General features: G+C 36.3%; 2 protein-coding genes across 3 annotated transcripts in view; both read left to right on the top strand.

Annotated features, from left to right (window-relative positions):
• The first annotated feature begins 1,498 nt into the window (after positions 1 to 1,498).
• LOC137391281 (NF-kappa-B inhibitor-interacting Ras-like protein 1) lies at positions 1,499 to 6,527 on the top strand. The gene is made up of 6 exons (XM_068077704.1): positions 1,499 to 1,708; positions 3,088 to 3,183; positions 3,537 to 3,584; positions 4,683 to 4,884; positions 4,984 to 5,070; positions 5,890 to 6,527. Exons 1-6 carry the CDS (start codon positions 1,601 to 1,603, stop codon positions 5,976 to 5,978), a joined length of 630 nt encoding a protein of 209 aa, XP_067933805.1. The 5' UTR covers positions 1,499 to 1,600; the 3' UTR covers positions 5,979 to 6,527.
• A 361-nt stretch (positions 6,528 to 6,888) lies between these two features.
• The window catches only part of LOC137390077 (endonuclease/exonuclease/phosphatase family domain-containing protein 1-like), a 33,858-nt gene continuing 21,993 nt past the window's right edge, over positions 6,889 to 18,753 (top strand). The window contains exons 1-4 of one of the 2 annotated variants that reach the window (XM_068076324.1): positions 6,889 to 6,958; positions 10,683 to 10,732; positions 11,971 to 12,199; positions 12,751 to 13,512. In XM_068076324.1, coding sequence (XP_067932425.1) covers positions 12,045 to 12,199; positions 12,751 to 13,512 — 917 coding nt within the window. In that variant the 5' untranslated portion in view covers positions 6,889 to 6,958; positions 10,683 to 10,732; positions 11,971 to 12,044. The remainder of the gene's footprint in view (positions 6,959 to 10,682; positions 10,733 to 11,970; positions 12,200 to 12,750; positions 13,513 to 18,753) is intronic. The other variant, XM_068076323.1, reaches the window with a different exon arrangement.

Here is an 18,753-nt window from a genome sequence, read left to right as displayed (position 1 = left end):
AAATAGTTTAGTTAAAGAGCATAGTGTTAAAGGGCTTTTGCAATTACAATGTGCACAAAGTATTGTATATTTAGACATTCAACATGCACAAGTTTATTCGAAAAGTGTAATTGAAATTTTAAGGATCATGAATGTTTTAGTAAACACCAAATTTGCTGTTTAGACAAGAGGTCTAGGTTTTTAGAAATTTCTGGTATGTTTGCTTTTGTTGAAGATTGTAAACCAGCAGCAAAAATATATTTAGTCACATTGCTCAAAACATTAGTCCGTAGGTTTAGCCACAACACTAAGTTGCGTCTAATCATTCTGCAATGTGAATTTATGTACACACGTGAGGAAGTACTGCTTTTTCTTTAGAAGAAGCCTAAAAATTAAATGTAAACATAGAATGTTGTAAACTTAAATTCTTGCTTCTGGACATCCTATTTTGAGTACTTTTTTGCTAGCTTAAACAGCAAGAGCTAAATCAGTTTATTTTTATGCGTTTGGTCTAGTACAAATAACTTTGCTCACTTTTGAATGGGTTATTTGTAGGTAGAACACCACCAGGTAGTGCACTATTCTAATGGTTGTTTTATGTAGAGTCCAACTTTTTCATGCGAGTTAAATTCATTCTAGGACATGCTTTGTATGTTAAAAGTATTGCACATTGAACCAATGGTTTTTACAAGAAAAACCTATATTCATGTGATTTGTTTCACAGCCTAAAAAGCTTTGAAAATTATTTCATTAATGCTGCTGATAGTTACAAATAGTGATAACACAAACTCAGCATAGAGAAATTGAAAGAGATAATTGAAAAAATAAATTAGTAAAGAGGTTTTAGTAGTTATGTTGTCTTAGAGACAGTTGTGAGAAATGGTATGCTTGGCGATGTGGAGTTGTGAATGTAGGTGTGGTAATTTAGATACACATTGTAGCTTACTCGAATGTAAACTAGCTCAATTTTAAAGTAACATTGATTATATGTTTTATTATTTTTATATGTTACGTACATGTTTTTTACTCTCACTTCTACTTTTAACTTTGTTTACCAAGCTGAGAAAAACCAAATCTGGTATGTTTGAAATTATTGTAAGGGTAGAGTCAAATATTTGACTGATCTTCAGATAGCATTTTGGAGCATTCTTATGTGAAGGCAATTCAAAGTAAAGTTTGAATGTGTATGTACACATTCAAACTTTACTTTGAATTGCCTTCACATAAGAATGCTCCAAAATGCTATCTGAAGATCAGTCAAATATTTGACTCTACCCTTACAATAATTGTATATAATTGTGAATGTGACCCTCATATTATTAGCAGCACATCCAATAATAAAGGATCAGACTAGAGGTTGTATGCTTTTGATGAACTTGCAAGCACTCTTATAATTCTTGAATCTATTGCTGAGAAGCCTATCTCAAAATTATCTTTTTACCATTGTTCTCTTTTTGTCTTGAGTTTTTTATATTCAAATACTGTACAATCTCAGTATTTTTACTTATCAGTATAATGTTACGTTCTAACTATTATTCCTCTGCAGTTGTTACAGATGATGAGTTAAGGAAATAATTTGTGAAAGTTCTCATGGTCTGTCTGGTAAAATAGCCTGATTAGGATGCCAGCAGGGAAAGCATGCTACAAGGTTGTTTTTCTTGGAGCCAGCGGAACTGGCAAAACGTCCATTATTGAGCAAACTCTCTATGGGAACCATGTAGTTGGTATGGTAAGTGTGGACACATTCAATCAACAGGTAACTATGTAGTTGGTATGGTAAGTGTAGACACATTCAATCAACAGGTAACCATGTAGTTGGTATGGTAAGTGTAGACACATTCAATCAACAGGTAACCATGTAGTTGGTATGGTAAGTGTGGACACATTCAATCAACAGGTAACCATGTAGTTGGTATGGTAAGTGTAGACACATTCAATCAACAGGTAACCATGTAGTTGGTATGGTAAGTGTGGACACATTCAATCAACAGGTAACCATGTAGTTGGTATGGTAAGTGTAGACACATTCAATCAACAGGTAACTATGTAGTTGGTATGGTAAGTGTAGACACATTCAATCAACAGGTAACCATGTAGTTGGTATGGTAAGTGTGGACACATTCAATCAACAGGTAACCATGTAGTTGGTATGGTAAGTGTAGACACATTCAATCAACAGGTAACTATGTAGTTGGTATGGTAAGTGTAGACACATTCAATCAACAGGTAACCATGTAGTTGGTATGGTAAGTGTAGACACATTCAATCAACAGGTAACTATGTAGTTGGTATGGTAAGTGTAGACACATTCAATCAACAGGTAACCATGTAGTTGGTATGGTAAGTGTAGACACATTCAATCAACAGGTAACCATGTAGTTGGTATGGTAAGTGTGGACACATTCAATCAACAGGTAACCATGTAGTTGGTATGGTAAGTGTAGACACATTCAATCAACAGGTAACCATGTAGTTGGTATGGTAAGTGTGGACACATTCAATCAACAGGTAACCATGTAGTTGGTATGGTAAGTGTGGACACATTCAATCAACAGGTAACTGTGCAGTTAGTATGGTAAGTGTGCACACATTCAATCAACAGGTAACTATGTAGTTGGTATGGTAAGTGTAGACACATTCAATCAACAGGTAACCATGTAGTTGGTATGGTAAGTGTAGACACATTCAATCAACAGGTAACCATGTAGTTGGTATGGTAAGTGTATACACATTCAATCAACAGGTAACCATGTAGTTGGTATGGTAAGTGTAGACACATTCAATCAACAGGTAACCATGTAGTTGGTATGGTAAGTGTAGACACATTCAATCAACAGGTAACTATGTAGTTGGTATGGTAAGTGTAGACACATTCAATCAACAGGTAACTATGTAGTTGGTATGGTAAGTGTATACACATTCAATCAACAGGTAATCATGTAGTTGGTAAGGTAAGTGTGGACACATTTCATCTTTAACTAACAACCAGCCACTGACATACAAGTTATCATGCTGACATCTTTTGATGATTGTGTGTTGAATACCATTATTGCTTCTTAGTTACACCGCTAATCTTATTATACAGAAAACTAACATATCTTATTCTAGAATCTTCCGCCTACCTTAGAGGACACTTACTCTGCTAATGTGTTAACTGAGAGGAACAGTTTGGAGCAATTTAGATTCTATGACACTGCAGGTCTTGTAAGTAGTTCGTATCTGTTGTTTGTTAGATGATGATATATCATTCCATTAATATTAGTCAGATTTCCATGAACTCTTTGTTAGAGAGTTTATATGTCTGTATCTATGTCAGCAAACTTTCTTTTTACAACAGTTATATAGGTTTGCTGACTTGCAGTCTCATATTACGATGACAAAAATTGAGTTGGGCTCTGCACTGGTTAGACTTCATAATCTTTTGTATGTTTGAACATGTACCTTGACATTAGCATAATTATGTACTTTTTTCTGCATTTGATAACAGTCTATACAGTCTATAACTTTATATAACAGACAAAGAACATAATTTGTTTTCTACCTGTTGACTTATTCAGGATTGCCAGAAGCCTGCAGTGCCAAAGCATTACTATACCGTTGGGGATGTGAGTATGATCTTTGTATATCAAGTAATGATCATTTGTGTTAATGTACTATTAATCAAAACTCTTTAACTTGCTTAAACTGAAATTTCAGGTAAATAATAAGAATTCTTTGAATTGTTCTTGCAAATATACGTATCCTCATTTTCTTATGGTGCCATTACTTTGCTGTAGATATGAACATTGCAGATCCGAAAGATGTGAAAGGAGAAGATTTTGTATTTTTATGATTGTGACTGCTAGAGTTTTGTGGCTATGGTGCGAAGAATTGCAGCACAAACTATTCATGCCATCAAACAAACAACTGTTGTTTGTTCACTTGTATTTATTATGTGAATATATTTAGATGCTTACACGCTAGGGTTGTGCATGTGTATATATATTATAAATGATGTGCTTGTCTCTGGCGCTCTCCCTATATGTACTCTCTAGGTGCATGTGCTGATGTTAATATCTCTATCATCTTTATACTCTCTAGGTGTGTGTGCTGGTGTTTATATCTCTATCATCTTTATACTCTCTAGGTGTGTGTGCTGATGTTTATATCTCTATCATCTTTATACTCTCTAGGTGTGTGTGCTGATGTTTATATCTCTATCGTCTTTATACTCTCTAGGTGTGTGTGCTGATGTTTATATCTCAATCATCTTTATACTCTCTAGGTGTGTGTGCTGATGTTTATATCTCTATCATCTTTATACTCTCTAGGTGTGTGTGCTGATGTTTATATCTCTATCATCTTTATACTCTCTAGGTGTGTGTGCTGATGTTTATATCTCTATCATCTTTATACTCTCTAGGTTTGTGTGCTGATGTTTATATCTCAATCATCTTTATACTCTCTAGGTGTGTGTGCTGATGTTTATATCTCTATCATCTTTATACTCTCTAGGTGTGTGTGCTGATGTTTATATCTCTATCATCTTTATACTCTCTAGGTGTGTGTGCTGATGTTTATATCTCTATCATCTTTATACTCTCTAAGTGTGTGTGCTGGTGTTTATATCTCTATCATCTTTATACTCTCTAGGTGCATTGTGCTGATGTTTATATCTCTATCATCTTTATACTCTTTATAATATCCTTTTTTGTTCTGTTTAGGCTTTTGTGCTCGTGTTCGATATAACGAGGTGGGAGACCTTCCACTGCGTGAATGCGCTTAAGGCAGACATTGACAAGAACAGCAGTAAAAAGGATAAAGACTCACCTGTTGTGCTTGCCTTTGGTAACAAAATTGACCTCGAAAATTCCAGTAGACAGATAGACAGTGAAACCGTGACCAAGTGGGCTGTCCGAGAAAAAGGTCTGCCATTTTTGGAATTAGAAGTTACATTTTGTGTCAGATACACCTCTAGGCAACGTTACACTTACGCAACAACTCATTGATCTCTGTATATTATAGTTCACTTCAGGGAGGTCACAGTTACCAACAAAAGTGGACTGATGGATGCATTTGTATGGCTCTCATCTAGGCTCACACAGACTCCTCGTACGTATCTCATATTACGCTGTCTTATTCAAAATAACTTCACGCTGACTATCAGCACAAGTTTTAAACGTCTTTAGTTATGCTATTCATGCTCTGAGACCTCACCCATTGCTGCTTTAGTTTCTGCTCAGACTCTCAAACACCTCATAGGATTGCAGGCTATTAGCTAGCGGTGCACTTATACTCATTGTCATGCTAACACTAGCTTCATGAGTGTCGAAAATTAAGCTCAGGGTTTAATGATGTATTGCGCAACATGAACCTCAAAGTATTTTCCCAAGCATTTAGTAGTGAAGCATGAAGTAGAACTGGAGATGTATGACAACTCCTAGTTGCTCTACTGATGTCATGTAATGGCATTATGTAGTTTCTTTACATATGCATTGCGGCATGTTCTGTTGTCTATTCAGTTATCAATCATTTTATGCCAATTTGAGTACTAAAGCATTTGATATCTGTTTAAGAATATTGAGAAGTTTTTTGACACATGAAAGGGAACTTTTTACCTTCGTAGTCAGCCGACCATAATCAAACATATAGTCAGCCAACCAATCACAATGAGGCATGAAGCTAATCGATCATAGTGAAGCATGAACACAGCCGATCATTATCATGCTTGAACTCTCTGCGTACATCTTCTGCAAAACCTTCAAGCATATTTGATATTTCCAAAGCGAATTTTTTTTGAGAATCTAATGGTATAATAATGAGTTGTTGGCAAGTTTCCATTTGCTAGTACGTGTTCAGTGGATTCTCCATTTGAATAATGAGCAGCTTTATGTAACCAGCAATTTATGTATTTGTGTATTTCTATTGTAGAAAGGGCAGGCTTATCAATAAAGCACCGGTTCAAGAAGGAGTCGTCCTCTCTAGCATTTGCTGCTACAGGGCCAGCAGCAGATTTGTAGCCAGTTACCGTCCTCATATTTACTTTCGCATCACCTAATAATGCTTTTATATTGTGATTTAGACACACGAGAATCTTTGTATTTTTGCCACTGCAAACACCACAGACTATCGACCCCGCGAGAATGTTCAAATTAAATTTAGTGTCAAAGCTTTATTGATCACGGTGGTCACACCATAATATTTATGTATTGCTTTTGTTTGTCAGTGTTTTAACTATTAATTGGCTTTTCTAGTGACAACAAAATTTTCATTCTTCAAGAATAACTATAAGTAATGAAGTCATTTAACTGCAGTCTCATTATGTCCATGCAACTCCACTAAATATTGTGCTACTTTGATTTTTAATATGTCATGTAAATGGACCAAAATGCTTAGTTTGGTAACATGCTAAAAAACAATAGAGTACTTGTACTGGTCATTACTTGGCAACTTTATCAACATTTTTCTACTTCTTATTGAATTGGGTTATTCTTTATAGTGATTGCATTCACAAATTAGATGCCTTTACTCGGCATGCTGGTGCTAATATAAAGAACTAACTCAGGGTTCCTGCAAAGTTCATCTCGACAGATAAAGGCAGTTGTTTCTTCCTTATGTTGCCATGCTGGTAAAATATCGTGTTATTTGTGTTTTTCTCATTATTCTTCGCATGAGGCATCAACTCCAAAAATTATTTGTCTGATTTGTAGACCAAATTTCTACGCATGGACTAGTCGGGCTATTACCTTATGAATAGATGTTCCGACTAATTTGATTTGTAGCGCTCTATGTAGACTGCAGGTACTCAACAGCGGCGCACTTGTTTAACGTAGCAAACATGCTCGCATTATTTAGGCCAACGCACTAAACCACTTGGTTTCGCTTTCTAAGCATCCGTATTATTTAACTGTAGTTGGTTAACTTATTATCTTGGTTAACTGGTTATTTATATACGAAGAAGTACGGTCACATAGTTTAGAATGCCGCTCTCTGCTCGTAGGTTTGTTATAAAAATATTATGCTGTAATCCAAAGTACAAAAGCTACACCGATTCGTAAACCATTGTTTGATTAGCCATACTTTCAAACCAGTAGCTCACTTTAGTAAAATTTATTGAAGCTGCCTGTTTCAAACCTATAGATATTAGCAATCTTTTTACCACTACGTAGTGACCTACTCAACTGCGTTAAGCAAGTTTTTTGCTAAGTATTGACATAAAACTGTTGTCGAACAGTTGCTCAATACCATCAATGATATACAGCCCAAATCGGGGCTGTATATCATTGATACCATATGGGATTCGTATAGAGTGTGAGATCAGGAGGCGAGTTCAAGAGGAAAATGCCTATTTAATTTATAAAATAGGTAGCCTATGATGTCGAAAGTAACGAAAAATATAGAATAACTTCCTGTCAGCACAGTATCTTGACTTGTCACACCGCAGTATCCACTTCCTTTACGTAATAACAAGTTGCTAAATTCACCCAAAAATAGAAGGCAAAAATAAATAAAAAGCAGTTGATTCTTTAGACTAATTCTAAACGTTTGCAGCAGAAATTGGATTGTAAAAGTTACTATTTCATTAGCAGCTACTACTAATATTATGTTCATATGGTGATTTTTATGATCAACTAATGCCATATGCTGTTGAAGATAGTAATAATCTTGTCCAAAAGCATTGTCCAAGTTCATATCGTTACATTTTGCGGCGTACTCTGGATAGGTGACAAGCTTCATTTGGGTAGGGGTGTTTGTTGATAAGACTAAATCCGCTTACTTTTCTTATTATTCACTCCGTTCTATAATACTTTATAACTATATCTGTACTGCATCTTAATGTTTGTATACTGCTGCTACATGTCGTATGACCTTGCAAAAGAGAGCATTATTTTTTGATAATACTCATTGAAATTTCCATTAGCAGGTGCCTCTAATTCAAAAAGCCATGAAAGCTCAGGTTTTGCAATTATCAGCTGTTGAAATGTAATTTTTCTGCCAGTAATTCACAGGTATACATTTTTTGTAACATTAGAAGCTAGTCACAACATCATGGCTGGGTTGTGACACATTAGAACTGCACTGCTTCATTGCAGTGCTGTATGCAGTAACTTTGCAGTGCATTACAGCCTTCTAATTCGCAGTTGACATCTACTGACACTGCTCTCCTACTGCAAAATATCCACTTGGATTTACTGCGCATTTAATTTCATGACGCATTATCTGAAACCCAGCAATTCATGCACACTGCCACTGCTCATTTTTCAAAACTGGAAAATGCATCTTCACGTAGTTGGAAGTAGATACTGTGGGTCAACTGACACTATTTGGTTTGCAAGGGTCTGTACTGCCTTATTCAACATTGTCAGACACCATGTTTAGCAAGCTCATTCATGAACTTATGCTCCAACTCTCATAACATAATCTTTCAGAATAGGGAATTAAGCATTATCTATTGAATGATTAAACTATTCTTATGAACTATTGAAGTATTCTTATGAAATTGGGATCTTCACATTGTATTCTCATTATACATTATTAAAACCATAATATATTTCACTTCAACCATATACGACATTGTCATTGTAATGAGTTTGTTTGTCTATTCACACCTAGGTTTGAGCAGCATTCGTATCTTACAATTACGTTGAGGTTTTATCAAAGTCAACTCACTACTTGAGTTTTTACAAAAAACTGTATATGTATGTGCATATAGTGTAACGCAGAAGTCCCTACTGCATCTAGTACTAGCATGTACACCGCAGTAGCTAATACCGCCACTGCACCAAAACTGCATACTGTGGATTATTAATATAATTATAAATAGTTGTACTACCTGTATACTGACTACTGCATTGTAGGAAAAGTTCGCAATGCAATCATACTGCATGGCTGTAACATGCTTACTACTGCAATCCTGGCGCTACTACCTTGACATACAGGCAAAAACTTTCTTGCAACTGTAATTTATTTTACATCTGGGCATCAGTGAATGCGTAGTAATGCGCAGTTATTATTTTTTTGAAATAGTCACAACCCTGGGTCGTAGGCTACATATGTATTTATAGTTTATGAAGCTGTAGTTGACATTTGAAGTAGCTTGTGGTAGAGAGGCGATGTGCTGGCAGCCTTGAGTAGTCGCTCGATCTCATATCGGCCCTATATATATGGCCTATATAAAATCGAGTGATTACTTAAGGTTATATATATAGATAGATAGAGTCAATGCCTATATATAGATATTCTTTGACAAGAGTACAGACGACCCATTTTCAAAGTTTCTAGATTATTTAATGATGTTATATATAAATATATTACACCACAGTAAATGTAATAAATAATAATATAATAAATATGTTACCCCGGCAGCTCTATTCTAACAGCATAAAATATTACTAATACCTTGAGACACGAGCTTAATGTATTCCAAGACCGAGTTCGTATGTCGAGTTTGTATGTCACTTTACTCATATTTCAAATCAACTTATCTTATATAGAATAGCTGAATATAAATTAATCCGTTCCCATCCTCTGAAAAACACCTAAAACAGGATATTAAAACAGAAAACATGTTTTAATTGTTTTAATTCATCTTTTACGCTCATAAAGTAACAAATACATATCTAGTGGTTATGATCTGAAATAAAATTTTCCATTGTTATGTACAATACTGCATGGACTTTTTACCTTGGAAACAGGAGGTAGCAGCTAATGTTGGTGTGAGAAAGACTAGATAGCAACACATTCGATATGCTACACTTTTGTGACACTACATAATACGTAACATAAACTTGAAGTTTAACTTGGATGAACTTAGCATACTATACACACACTTAAAATAAGTTTTCAAGTGTGTGTATAGTATGTTAAGTGTTGTATGTTATGTCTTTAATGTGTATAAGTGAAGTGTTGTACATATGTTTGAAGTGTGTTTGTTATGGTACCCCTAACTTAATTCTAATTACCTTTTCATATTTGACTTTTCTTTTTTTGGCTTGGCTCTTTTTGCTTAGCTATGTGACTCGCTTTCACTTCCCCATTTAGCCAAACTCTTTAAAACTTATAAACAGATCAATTGACCCTGCTGATATAAACATTTTTAAAAACTGTCACTGGTTGTGCTGTCGTTGCGTAGCCACTCAACTGACAGTCGCTGTTTTATAGTTCCTATCTAGCGCAGTAATGAAATCGTTGGTGCTGTTCCTTCACCCAGGTTTTCATGATTAAGTCAGCTCTTCCTATCTCACAATTTTCTCATGTCCTGATATAATCTATCTTCCTTTCTCGTGCTCCATCTTATTTTTCTTAGTCGTCATCACTCTTGAATAAAAGCTGCTCTACAATCATGAACCCTTTCAAGGGCATCAAGAGTTCTACCTACTGTGTGACCTTTAACAGTTCTGCTTATTCATCAGAATACAATTGTGTCTCCTTCAACTCGATGACTGTGTCAATCTTTTTATCTGTCCGCGCGCCTACGCAAGTTTCTTTTGTGTCCCATTCAAATTTTGCTATCTCCCTCTTGAATATCTGTGTTGGTTAAACGAGTTATCGCTTGATTCTTGCGGTAAGTTGAATATCAAGGACTAAGTTGAGCGTCTCATAAATATCTTGATATTAGCATTTATGGCTCATGGCTGAGTAGACGGGCGTTTCATTCTCTCAAGTTTTTCTCAATTTTCCACGATTACCTGTTTGATTTTCATCATTCTTTGTCGGGTTTGCAGAGTCTGAGGCAGCAAAACTGGAAGACATGCCGTCTCACATTGCTTACTAGGTAAGTTCTCGTACTTTCAACTAATAACCCAATTACAATTTAGTTGTCATTCTTTGGATCATTCAATGACAAGATCAATATTTCAGAAGTACTGATCATGAACTATTTGAAAGACTGACATGCGAGCAATGATTAGTAGGCCTACTGGGAATATTGATGCCAAATCTTACAAAATCTTGCAATATTGTTGCAAAGCAATAAAATGGCAGTTCAGAATTCAAGTGCAGCATGCCTTTTAGAAATGTCCAAATTGAAAAACAATAGCCAATAACAGTGTTTTAGGAATCGCATTCATATTACCAATCTTGACATATTGAGATATCATATACCCAATAGACTCCAACAGACTAATCTCTCAATTTTAGATTCTAATACGTTTTATGTTTTGTAAGTTGGCTAAGTAAGAGGCTAATTGTAAGCTTGTGTTCCAGCACTATTGTCTTCTCCACTGTAGACTTCCTAAGGGCAAGTGGCCTCATACTAAACAGTTTAGTGAACAGTATAGCATTGCTAGCATCGTATATATGAATATGCAGTTTTCACGGCAATGTCTCAGCAATCTTTCAATGGCTTACAGGAAGCTAGTCAAAGCTCTTTTTGTGATAAGTTTATTAGTGTTGCAGTGTTTATGACAGGTATAAACGTCTACACAGTAGTCAGATAGTCTTCACAAGACTCGTGAGGTCAGGACTGGATTAGCCTAAAGTTTTAAATTTTTGAGTAAAATCCAATTAATCATGTTGTCACCATCACATATTTTATCTTATGCCAACACCATTTGTCCTCAACTTCTCAATTGGATAGTCTAGCCCAAGGAATTATGCTGGTCTTTAGTTAAGACCTTTGAAAAAGTGAGCCGATGCTCTGGTACTGTTTTTGACCCATTGCATATGCCTCACAAGTTAATGTATGTACATGCACCCATTGCATATGCCTCACAAGTTGATGTATGTACATACAACTGCTTACAACCTACTGCTGGTCAACATAGATAACAGGGCAACCTTAGTGATGGCCTGTTTAGTTAGAAGCAAAGAGAAGATAAGAGAATAGGTTTTACCATTTATGTTGATTGGCCATGGAAAATATACTCGTAGTATCTAATATCACTTAGTGTATATTATAATACTTTGCACTTTGAGCTTGTCTCCTTAAGTTAACATAGTCATCATGTGGTGAGCCAGTGACCTAGTGAGATATGAATTGATTGGCTATCATACTGGGTGCTGTTCGACTAGGTGCCCCCATCGGACCTTATCAGATTCACAATAACAGCAGCTGAAAGGAGCTCAGCTGCTGGAAGCCATTCACCATGGGAGGTTGCAACAGTCTTTGCGTTCCTATGAAAAACCCAAACCGCTGCCAGGAGAATCATGTCTCGTTGCCAAAAAGAAATTCAAAGAGAAATCTAAGCACTGCCTTCAATATGAATGAGATTATTAACAGTCCCGATTCAATCAACATCAAGTAAGGTCTTATGTTTGTATGATTCGTATATGTTGTCTGTTATTATACTACTATTACTTATCATATGACTCTTATATGTTGTCTGTTGTTATACTACTATTACTTATCATATGACTCTTATGTTGTCGGTTGTTATACTACTATTACTTATCATATGACTCTTATATGTTGTCTGTTGTTATACTATTATTACTTATCGTATGACTCTTATGTTGTTTGTTATTATACTACTATTACTTATCATATGACTCTTATATGTTGTCTGTTGTTATACTATTATTACTTATCATATGACTCTTATATGTTGTCTGTTGTTATACTATTATTACTTATCATATGACTCTTATGTTGTTTGTTATTATACTACTATTACTTATCATATGACTCTTATATGTTGTCTGTTGTTATACTATTATTACTTATCATATGACTCTTATATGTTGTCTGTTGTTATACCATTATTACTTATCATATGACTCTTATGTTGTCTGTTGTTATACTATTATTACTTATCGTATGACTCTTATGTTGTTTGTTATTATTTTGTTTAGTGTTGCTTCTGAGGAAGAGTTGATGACATTGCCAGGAATCAACAGAGCAACAGCGCGCAATATTGTCGAATATCGACTGCAATTAGGAGGCTTCAAGCAAGTGGAAGATTTAGCTCTCGTTTCGGGTGTTGGTGCGACCAAGTTAGAGAGTCTCAAAACTGAGATCTGTGTGTCCAAGGGTAGAACACAGACTAGTAAAGGCAACAGTCCTAATGGTAGTGTTCGTGGTGTGGAAGCAGATATTCGTAAACGCACACTAGTCACTAAATGTGTGAACATAAACACGGCAAACGTATTCCAGTTGAAAAAGGTCAAGGGCATAGGATTCATTATGGCTCAAAACATCGTCATATACCGTGACAAGAAAGGACCATTTAGGTCAGTCGATGACTTGCTCAAGGTCAAAGGTATTGGTCCAGCAATTCTCAGCCTGATTCGTCATGAACTCTCAGTAGACGAAAGTGAGGACAAGCGCAGCAACTCGGCTGACAGCGGCATCGGTCAGGCGCAGCCTGTCGCCAATCCAAGCATACGCTCTCCGGACTCGACATCAACAACGAGCGAGCACGTTAACCAGCTTGTCGCTATGTCGGGCCCTTTGACTCAGACATCTAGCAGGCCAAATGTAGTGCCATTTAATTTCTGTACTGAAGGCAAACAAGTGGTTAGGATTGCTTCGTGGAATCTCCAGCGACTCACTGATGATAAAATCAACAATCCTGGTGTTAAGGAGGTCATATGCATGACCATTCTCGAAAATGGGTAAGTGATTAATCTTACGAGTGGAACTTGTCCCTTTTACCGTAGCATTAACTGGAGGAGTTTGGTTACACGGTGAGTTTTTCATAATTCAAACAATTCCATCAAAGGTTGGCATTTTTATGGCATTCCAGACATTTGTTATGAGCCTCTGAGTGTTCCACTAGTCCTGTCATTTTAAGGGTGTATGAATGTAAACAGCTTTGAACTTCGACTTTTTTAATTGATAACAGAAACCAAAGATGCTGTTAGCCCACATTCTCTCTTCCCATAATTTCCGGTGCAAATGTCTTGAAGTCTAAAGTACGTTTACATCAGCATAGCTATTACCGGTATAACCTGATTGTGACCCAACTGGACCGCAGCATTGCTGTATTAAATACTAATGAATTACAGTTAAGTGTTACATGATTGTATATAGTACATAATTATTATGTAGCATAGTTGTATCATAAATAATTTTACTACTAGCCTGATACTACTAGCCATAAATAATTTTACTACTAGTCTGATACTACTAGCCATAAATAATTTTACTACTAGCCTGATACTACTAGCCATAAATAATTTTACTACTAGCCTGATACTACTAGCCATAATGTTACTATAGTTGAACAGTTATTTAGAATGTTTGGGGTAACAGGTCTGATTGGTTGGAGCACTGTTCTAACTATATTTACTCAACTAAAATACAGTAGACGCTCCTACAACGTAAATAATTCGTTTCGGGAACGTGTGCGTTATTAAAATTTTACGTTATAGGAACAGTAAAATGCCAGTTCTACCTGTTCGTCGTCTATCCTATTCAGGGGTCAAGGTTAGGATAAATGATAAATTTTGGCGATACTCCCAACTCGTGAAATTCGTATTGGTAGACCGATTCTGTAACACCTGCACCAATCGATCACCTTCAAGTATTTATGAACAATTGCGCAGCTATCTTATTTCCCTATTTAATGATCTATCATGATGAGCTAGAATGTCTTGAAAGTTATATACATGTACATGTATAATAGATATAACGCTATACGCACGGCATTTTCTCTTCCGCAAGTGCGGCGAGATAAACTAATACTCAAATTGAATTTGAAAACTCTTCCGACTTGGCGTTATATGGAATTTTTTACCTCGTACGAAGCAAAAACTTTTCCTAATTTTTTTACATTACCTAGAATTTTTGCTATAGGAGATATACATTATAGGAGCGTCAACTGTATGTCTATTATTGTATACTGTTATTACTGTTATATACTGTTATTACTGTATTGCTAGATCAGTCCTTCTTGAGGAAGATGGTGTTCATGAGTATCCCTTAAACCCAATACGATACATTTCACAGCCGCACAAATATCTATACTATTGAAAGTTGAATATAAGAATTGGCTGGGTTAAATTGCTCAACTATTTGTTGCCAATTTTCACTAGTTATTTTTATAGAGCTGATAAATAGCTTTCGTGATTGATGTGAACCTGTTTCTATGAGCACATTCACTGGCTCCTCGGTATCTAAGCCTTCTCTCCATTATTACTTTTGGGTCTTGATGGAAGAGCTCAAGTCCGCAAAGCATTAGTGTTTAATTGGCTTCTACAGATTTATAATTTCTATAGAATTTAGAATTTTAATAAAATTTAGATTTTCTATTGAATTTAGAATAGCTACAGCATTTAGAATTTTTATAGAATTTTGATTTTCTATAGAATTTAGAATTTTTTTAGAATTTAGAATTTTTTTAGAATTTAGAATTTCTATAGCATTTAGAATTTTTATAGAATTTAGATTGTTTGTAAACTTGTCCTTGCTAACGGTACATGCACCTTTATGTGACCTACGAAAATGCCTACGGAATTTAAACGATAAACTCTGAATGACTGTGAACATTGGAATTGTCCATGTATAGCGCTTGTGTGCTTTTGAGTGAGAATTTGGACTTGGTCAGCCTTTCTGGTACAAATTCACTGTGGTAATTGCTCACATGTAATATCTTTAAACATTCTCAATGCTTTAAAATTATTTCTATCAGAAATTACTGATACTGTAGCAGGGTGAATTCTCCTGTAGTTCGTGTTTAATGAAGCCTAGCAGACTATAGAAAGAGTCTAAAGGTGAAGATCTATCCATAATCGTGTGGTTCTAACAAGTTCATATGCATGTGTCCTGTCACAAACATACACCCAACATCTTGGAGTTGTATAGCTACATTCTTGTCTATAAAATGATATTATCTGTCTAACTCTATATTCCTTATAAATGTAATTTCTAGTAAAAATAACTTATAAAAGGCGATTAATTGAAATGAGCTTGACTCACATGTACGTACATTCGTACAATCTCCGTTAGCATTGGGACTTAGCAGTCATCCAATTAGATAATGGCACATTGAAGATTCAGTTGTGAGATGTGTCGATCGTTACAACGAATTACTGTCGATAAATGTCAATTAAAATACAGTCGTACCAACCAGCTGCCAATGACACAAGCCTTTTATTGTATAAAGAAATCGCTGCCAGGTTTGTTTTATTCTTGAAATCCAGATTAATGGAATACATCATTCTAATATTTACAGCATGGTGTCATTTGTCTCTGCAATAAACAAGAGCACTGTTTAGTGGCAACTTGGAGCAATGTTATTCTTAAAAGTTGATTCGCAACAAAATACACATTACAGTACATATGTAATCTCAGTACATCGATAAACGATTTGTCAACATAGTTGTTCATTTTCATACGTTGACAAACCGAATCGTCGACAATTTCAATCTTTAACCTGTTTTTCATCTGTTATAAATGTACTACATGTGACAGTATCTGTGTTATATGTAAGCCTGACTTCGTAGCAGCATTCATGGCCACCTTAATTCAGTAGTCAGTAAAACCGTAAACCAGCCTACATCTGTCTGCAGCAGAGATGTCCGTATCACACAGATGCTGCCAAAGAGCTAAGCAGCCGAGCGCCATTGCCTTATGCAAGTCTATGGACCACTGTGTGTCCGCAGTGTGTCATGAGCGTGGTAAGACGTTTAAACAGGCAAAGAATGGGAGTTTGGTTTGTTATCTGTTTTGTGGTTGACTCAGTGAAAGGCTCATTCCTGCTCCCTTTTTGTTACTTATCAAGATATCTGAGTGTAACCTAGATATGAAGGACACTCAGTATGTTATCATCGGACAGTCAATGGTTGGATAGCTCAAAAGGCTGCTAGGTTAGACTGGCTGCACAGTCAATGGTTGGATAGCTCAAAAGGGCTGCTAGGTTAGACTATGGCTGCACAGTCAATGGTTGGATAGCTAAAAAGGGCTGCTAGGTTAGACTATGGCTGCAGAGTCAATAGTTTTATGGCTCAAATGGGCTGCTAGGTTAGACTATGGCTGGACAGTCAATAGTTGGATAGCTCAAAAGGGCTGCTAGGTTAGACTATGGCTGGACAGTCAATCGTTGAATGGCTCAAAAGGGCTGCTAGGTTAGACTATGGCTGGACAGTCAATCGTTGAATGGCTCAAAAGGGCTGCTAGGTTAGACTACGGCTGCAGAGTCAATCGTTGAATGGCTCAAAAGGGCTGCTAGGTTAGACTACGGCTGCACAGTCAATTGTTGGATGGCTCAAATGGGCTGCTAGGTTAGACTATGGCTGGACAGTCAATAGTTGGATAGCTCAAAAGGGCTGCTAGGTTAGACTATGGCTGGACAGTCAATCGTTGAATGGCTCAAAAGGGCTGCTAGGTTAGACTATGGCTGGACAGTCAATCGTTGAATGGCTCAAAAGGGCTGCTAGGTTAGACTACGGCTGCAGAGTCAATCGTTGAATGGCTCAAAAGGGCTGCTAGGTTAGACTACGGCTGCACAGTCAATAGTTGGATGGCTCAAAAGGGCTGCTAGGTTAGACTATGGCTGGACAGTCAATCGTTGAATGGCTCAAAAGGGCTGCTAGGTTAGACTATGGCTGCACAGTCAATGGTTGGATAGCTCAAAAGGGCTGCTAGGTTAGACTATGGCTGCACAGTCAATGGTTGGATAGCTAAAAAGGGCTGCTAGGTTAGACTACGGCTGCACAGTCAATAGTTGGATGGCTCAAAAGGGCTGCTAGGTTAGACTACGGCTGCTTACCATAGAGCGATTTGTGTTAGCCGAGTTCATTAGGTGTCCGACTCGAATTAAAGATGAAAGGTTTAAAGACTAATGATGAACTTAGGCAAAATCTTAGTAGATTTTATCAGGAAGTATCAGTATTTTTTCTGTAAAGTAAAGTAAGTAACAGTTTCGAATGTCTTTGTTGTTTGAGGTGAGCTGACTGCCAGGATGTTTCAAGATTGAATTCAAAAAACTTGATCGCACTTAAAATGCTCAGAAAGTAAATACGTGGCAAAATGACATCACTAGTTGCGGGACTGCCTGTCTCTCTTGTTATTGATATCGACTATGAATTTTAACAACGATCGCGTTTCATCGATTTTAATCTTGCAATATCTTAGCAGTCAATTCACCTCAAACATCAAAAACAATCGCAAATAATAGAAAAAAGACCGATACATTCTGATAAAATCTACTAAAATTTTTGTGTAAGTCCATATTCAATGTCCCTAATCTATTGGTTGTTTCTTAGCTTTTCCTAGCCTGGTCAGTAAGAATATTATTACCGTTATATCATTAGGCATTTGCTGGCAAGAAAGCAACTGTGTCTATTAGAAGTAGCACACTTGCCATATATATTCTTCCCTTTTTAAGTCTTGTGAGATATTGATTAAGTGTTAGAATACTTAATTGAAAATCACAAGATAATATTGTGTTTGTCTATTATACCAAAGTACTAATAGCGCAAAAAGTAAACGGTATTTGCCGAATGGCAAGTGGAACTGACTAACAACTCCGCTTGGCTGTCAGAGTCATCGTAGCCCTTACTTCTTATCTCCAATGGAGTCAAGTCAAGTTCATAGATCCTTTCGATATATATGTATGTATAGGGGAAATTGAGAGACACTAATGTACTAGGAAGCCATCTAGTAGCCATCGATTGTTTTTTATTGATTTTTCTAAATAGTGATATTTGCTACCGAGTCCATGTCAGAGGTCTTTTTCATGATTGTTTGTGCTTGGAGAATTGGTCACACTGATGGTACAGTCCTGAAAGGGTACAATTTTATTTTCTCTTTTGTTTTTCAGTTTTATTATGTTGTGGAAAAACTTGTTCTTTAGAATTACTAAATATATTTACTGCTTTGCAACACCAGGATTATCGTTCGTTCGATATTTC

The sequence above is a fragment of the Watersipora subatra genome, chromosome 3 (genome assembly GCF_963576615.1).
Source record: "Watersipora subatra chromosome 3, tzWatSuba1.1, whole genome shotgun sequence".
Classification (NCBI taxonomy): Eukaryota; Metazoa; Bryozoa; class Gymnolaemata; order Cheilostomatida; family Watersiporidae; genus Watersipora; species Watersipora subatra.
This window is presented reverse-complemented; position numbering and strand designations above follow the sequence as displayed.

Coding starts and splice junctions, on each gene's coding strand:
- LOC137391281 (XM_068077704.1), top strand. CDS start 1,601: ATGCCAGCAGGGAAAGCATGCTACAAGGTTGTTTTTCTTGGAGCCAGC. Junction 1,709..3,087: donor GGAACCATGTAGTTGGTATG/GTAAGTGTGGAC, acceptor ATCTTATTCTAG/AATCTTCCGCCTACCTTAGA. Junction 3,184..3,536: donor TCTATGACACTGCAGGTCTT/GTAAGTAGTTCG, acceptor TGACTTATTCAG/GATTGCCAGAAGCCTGCAGT.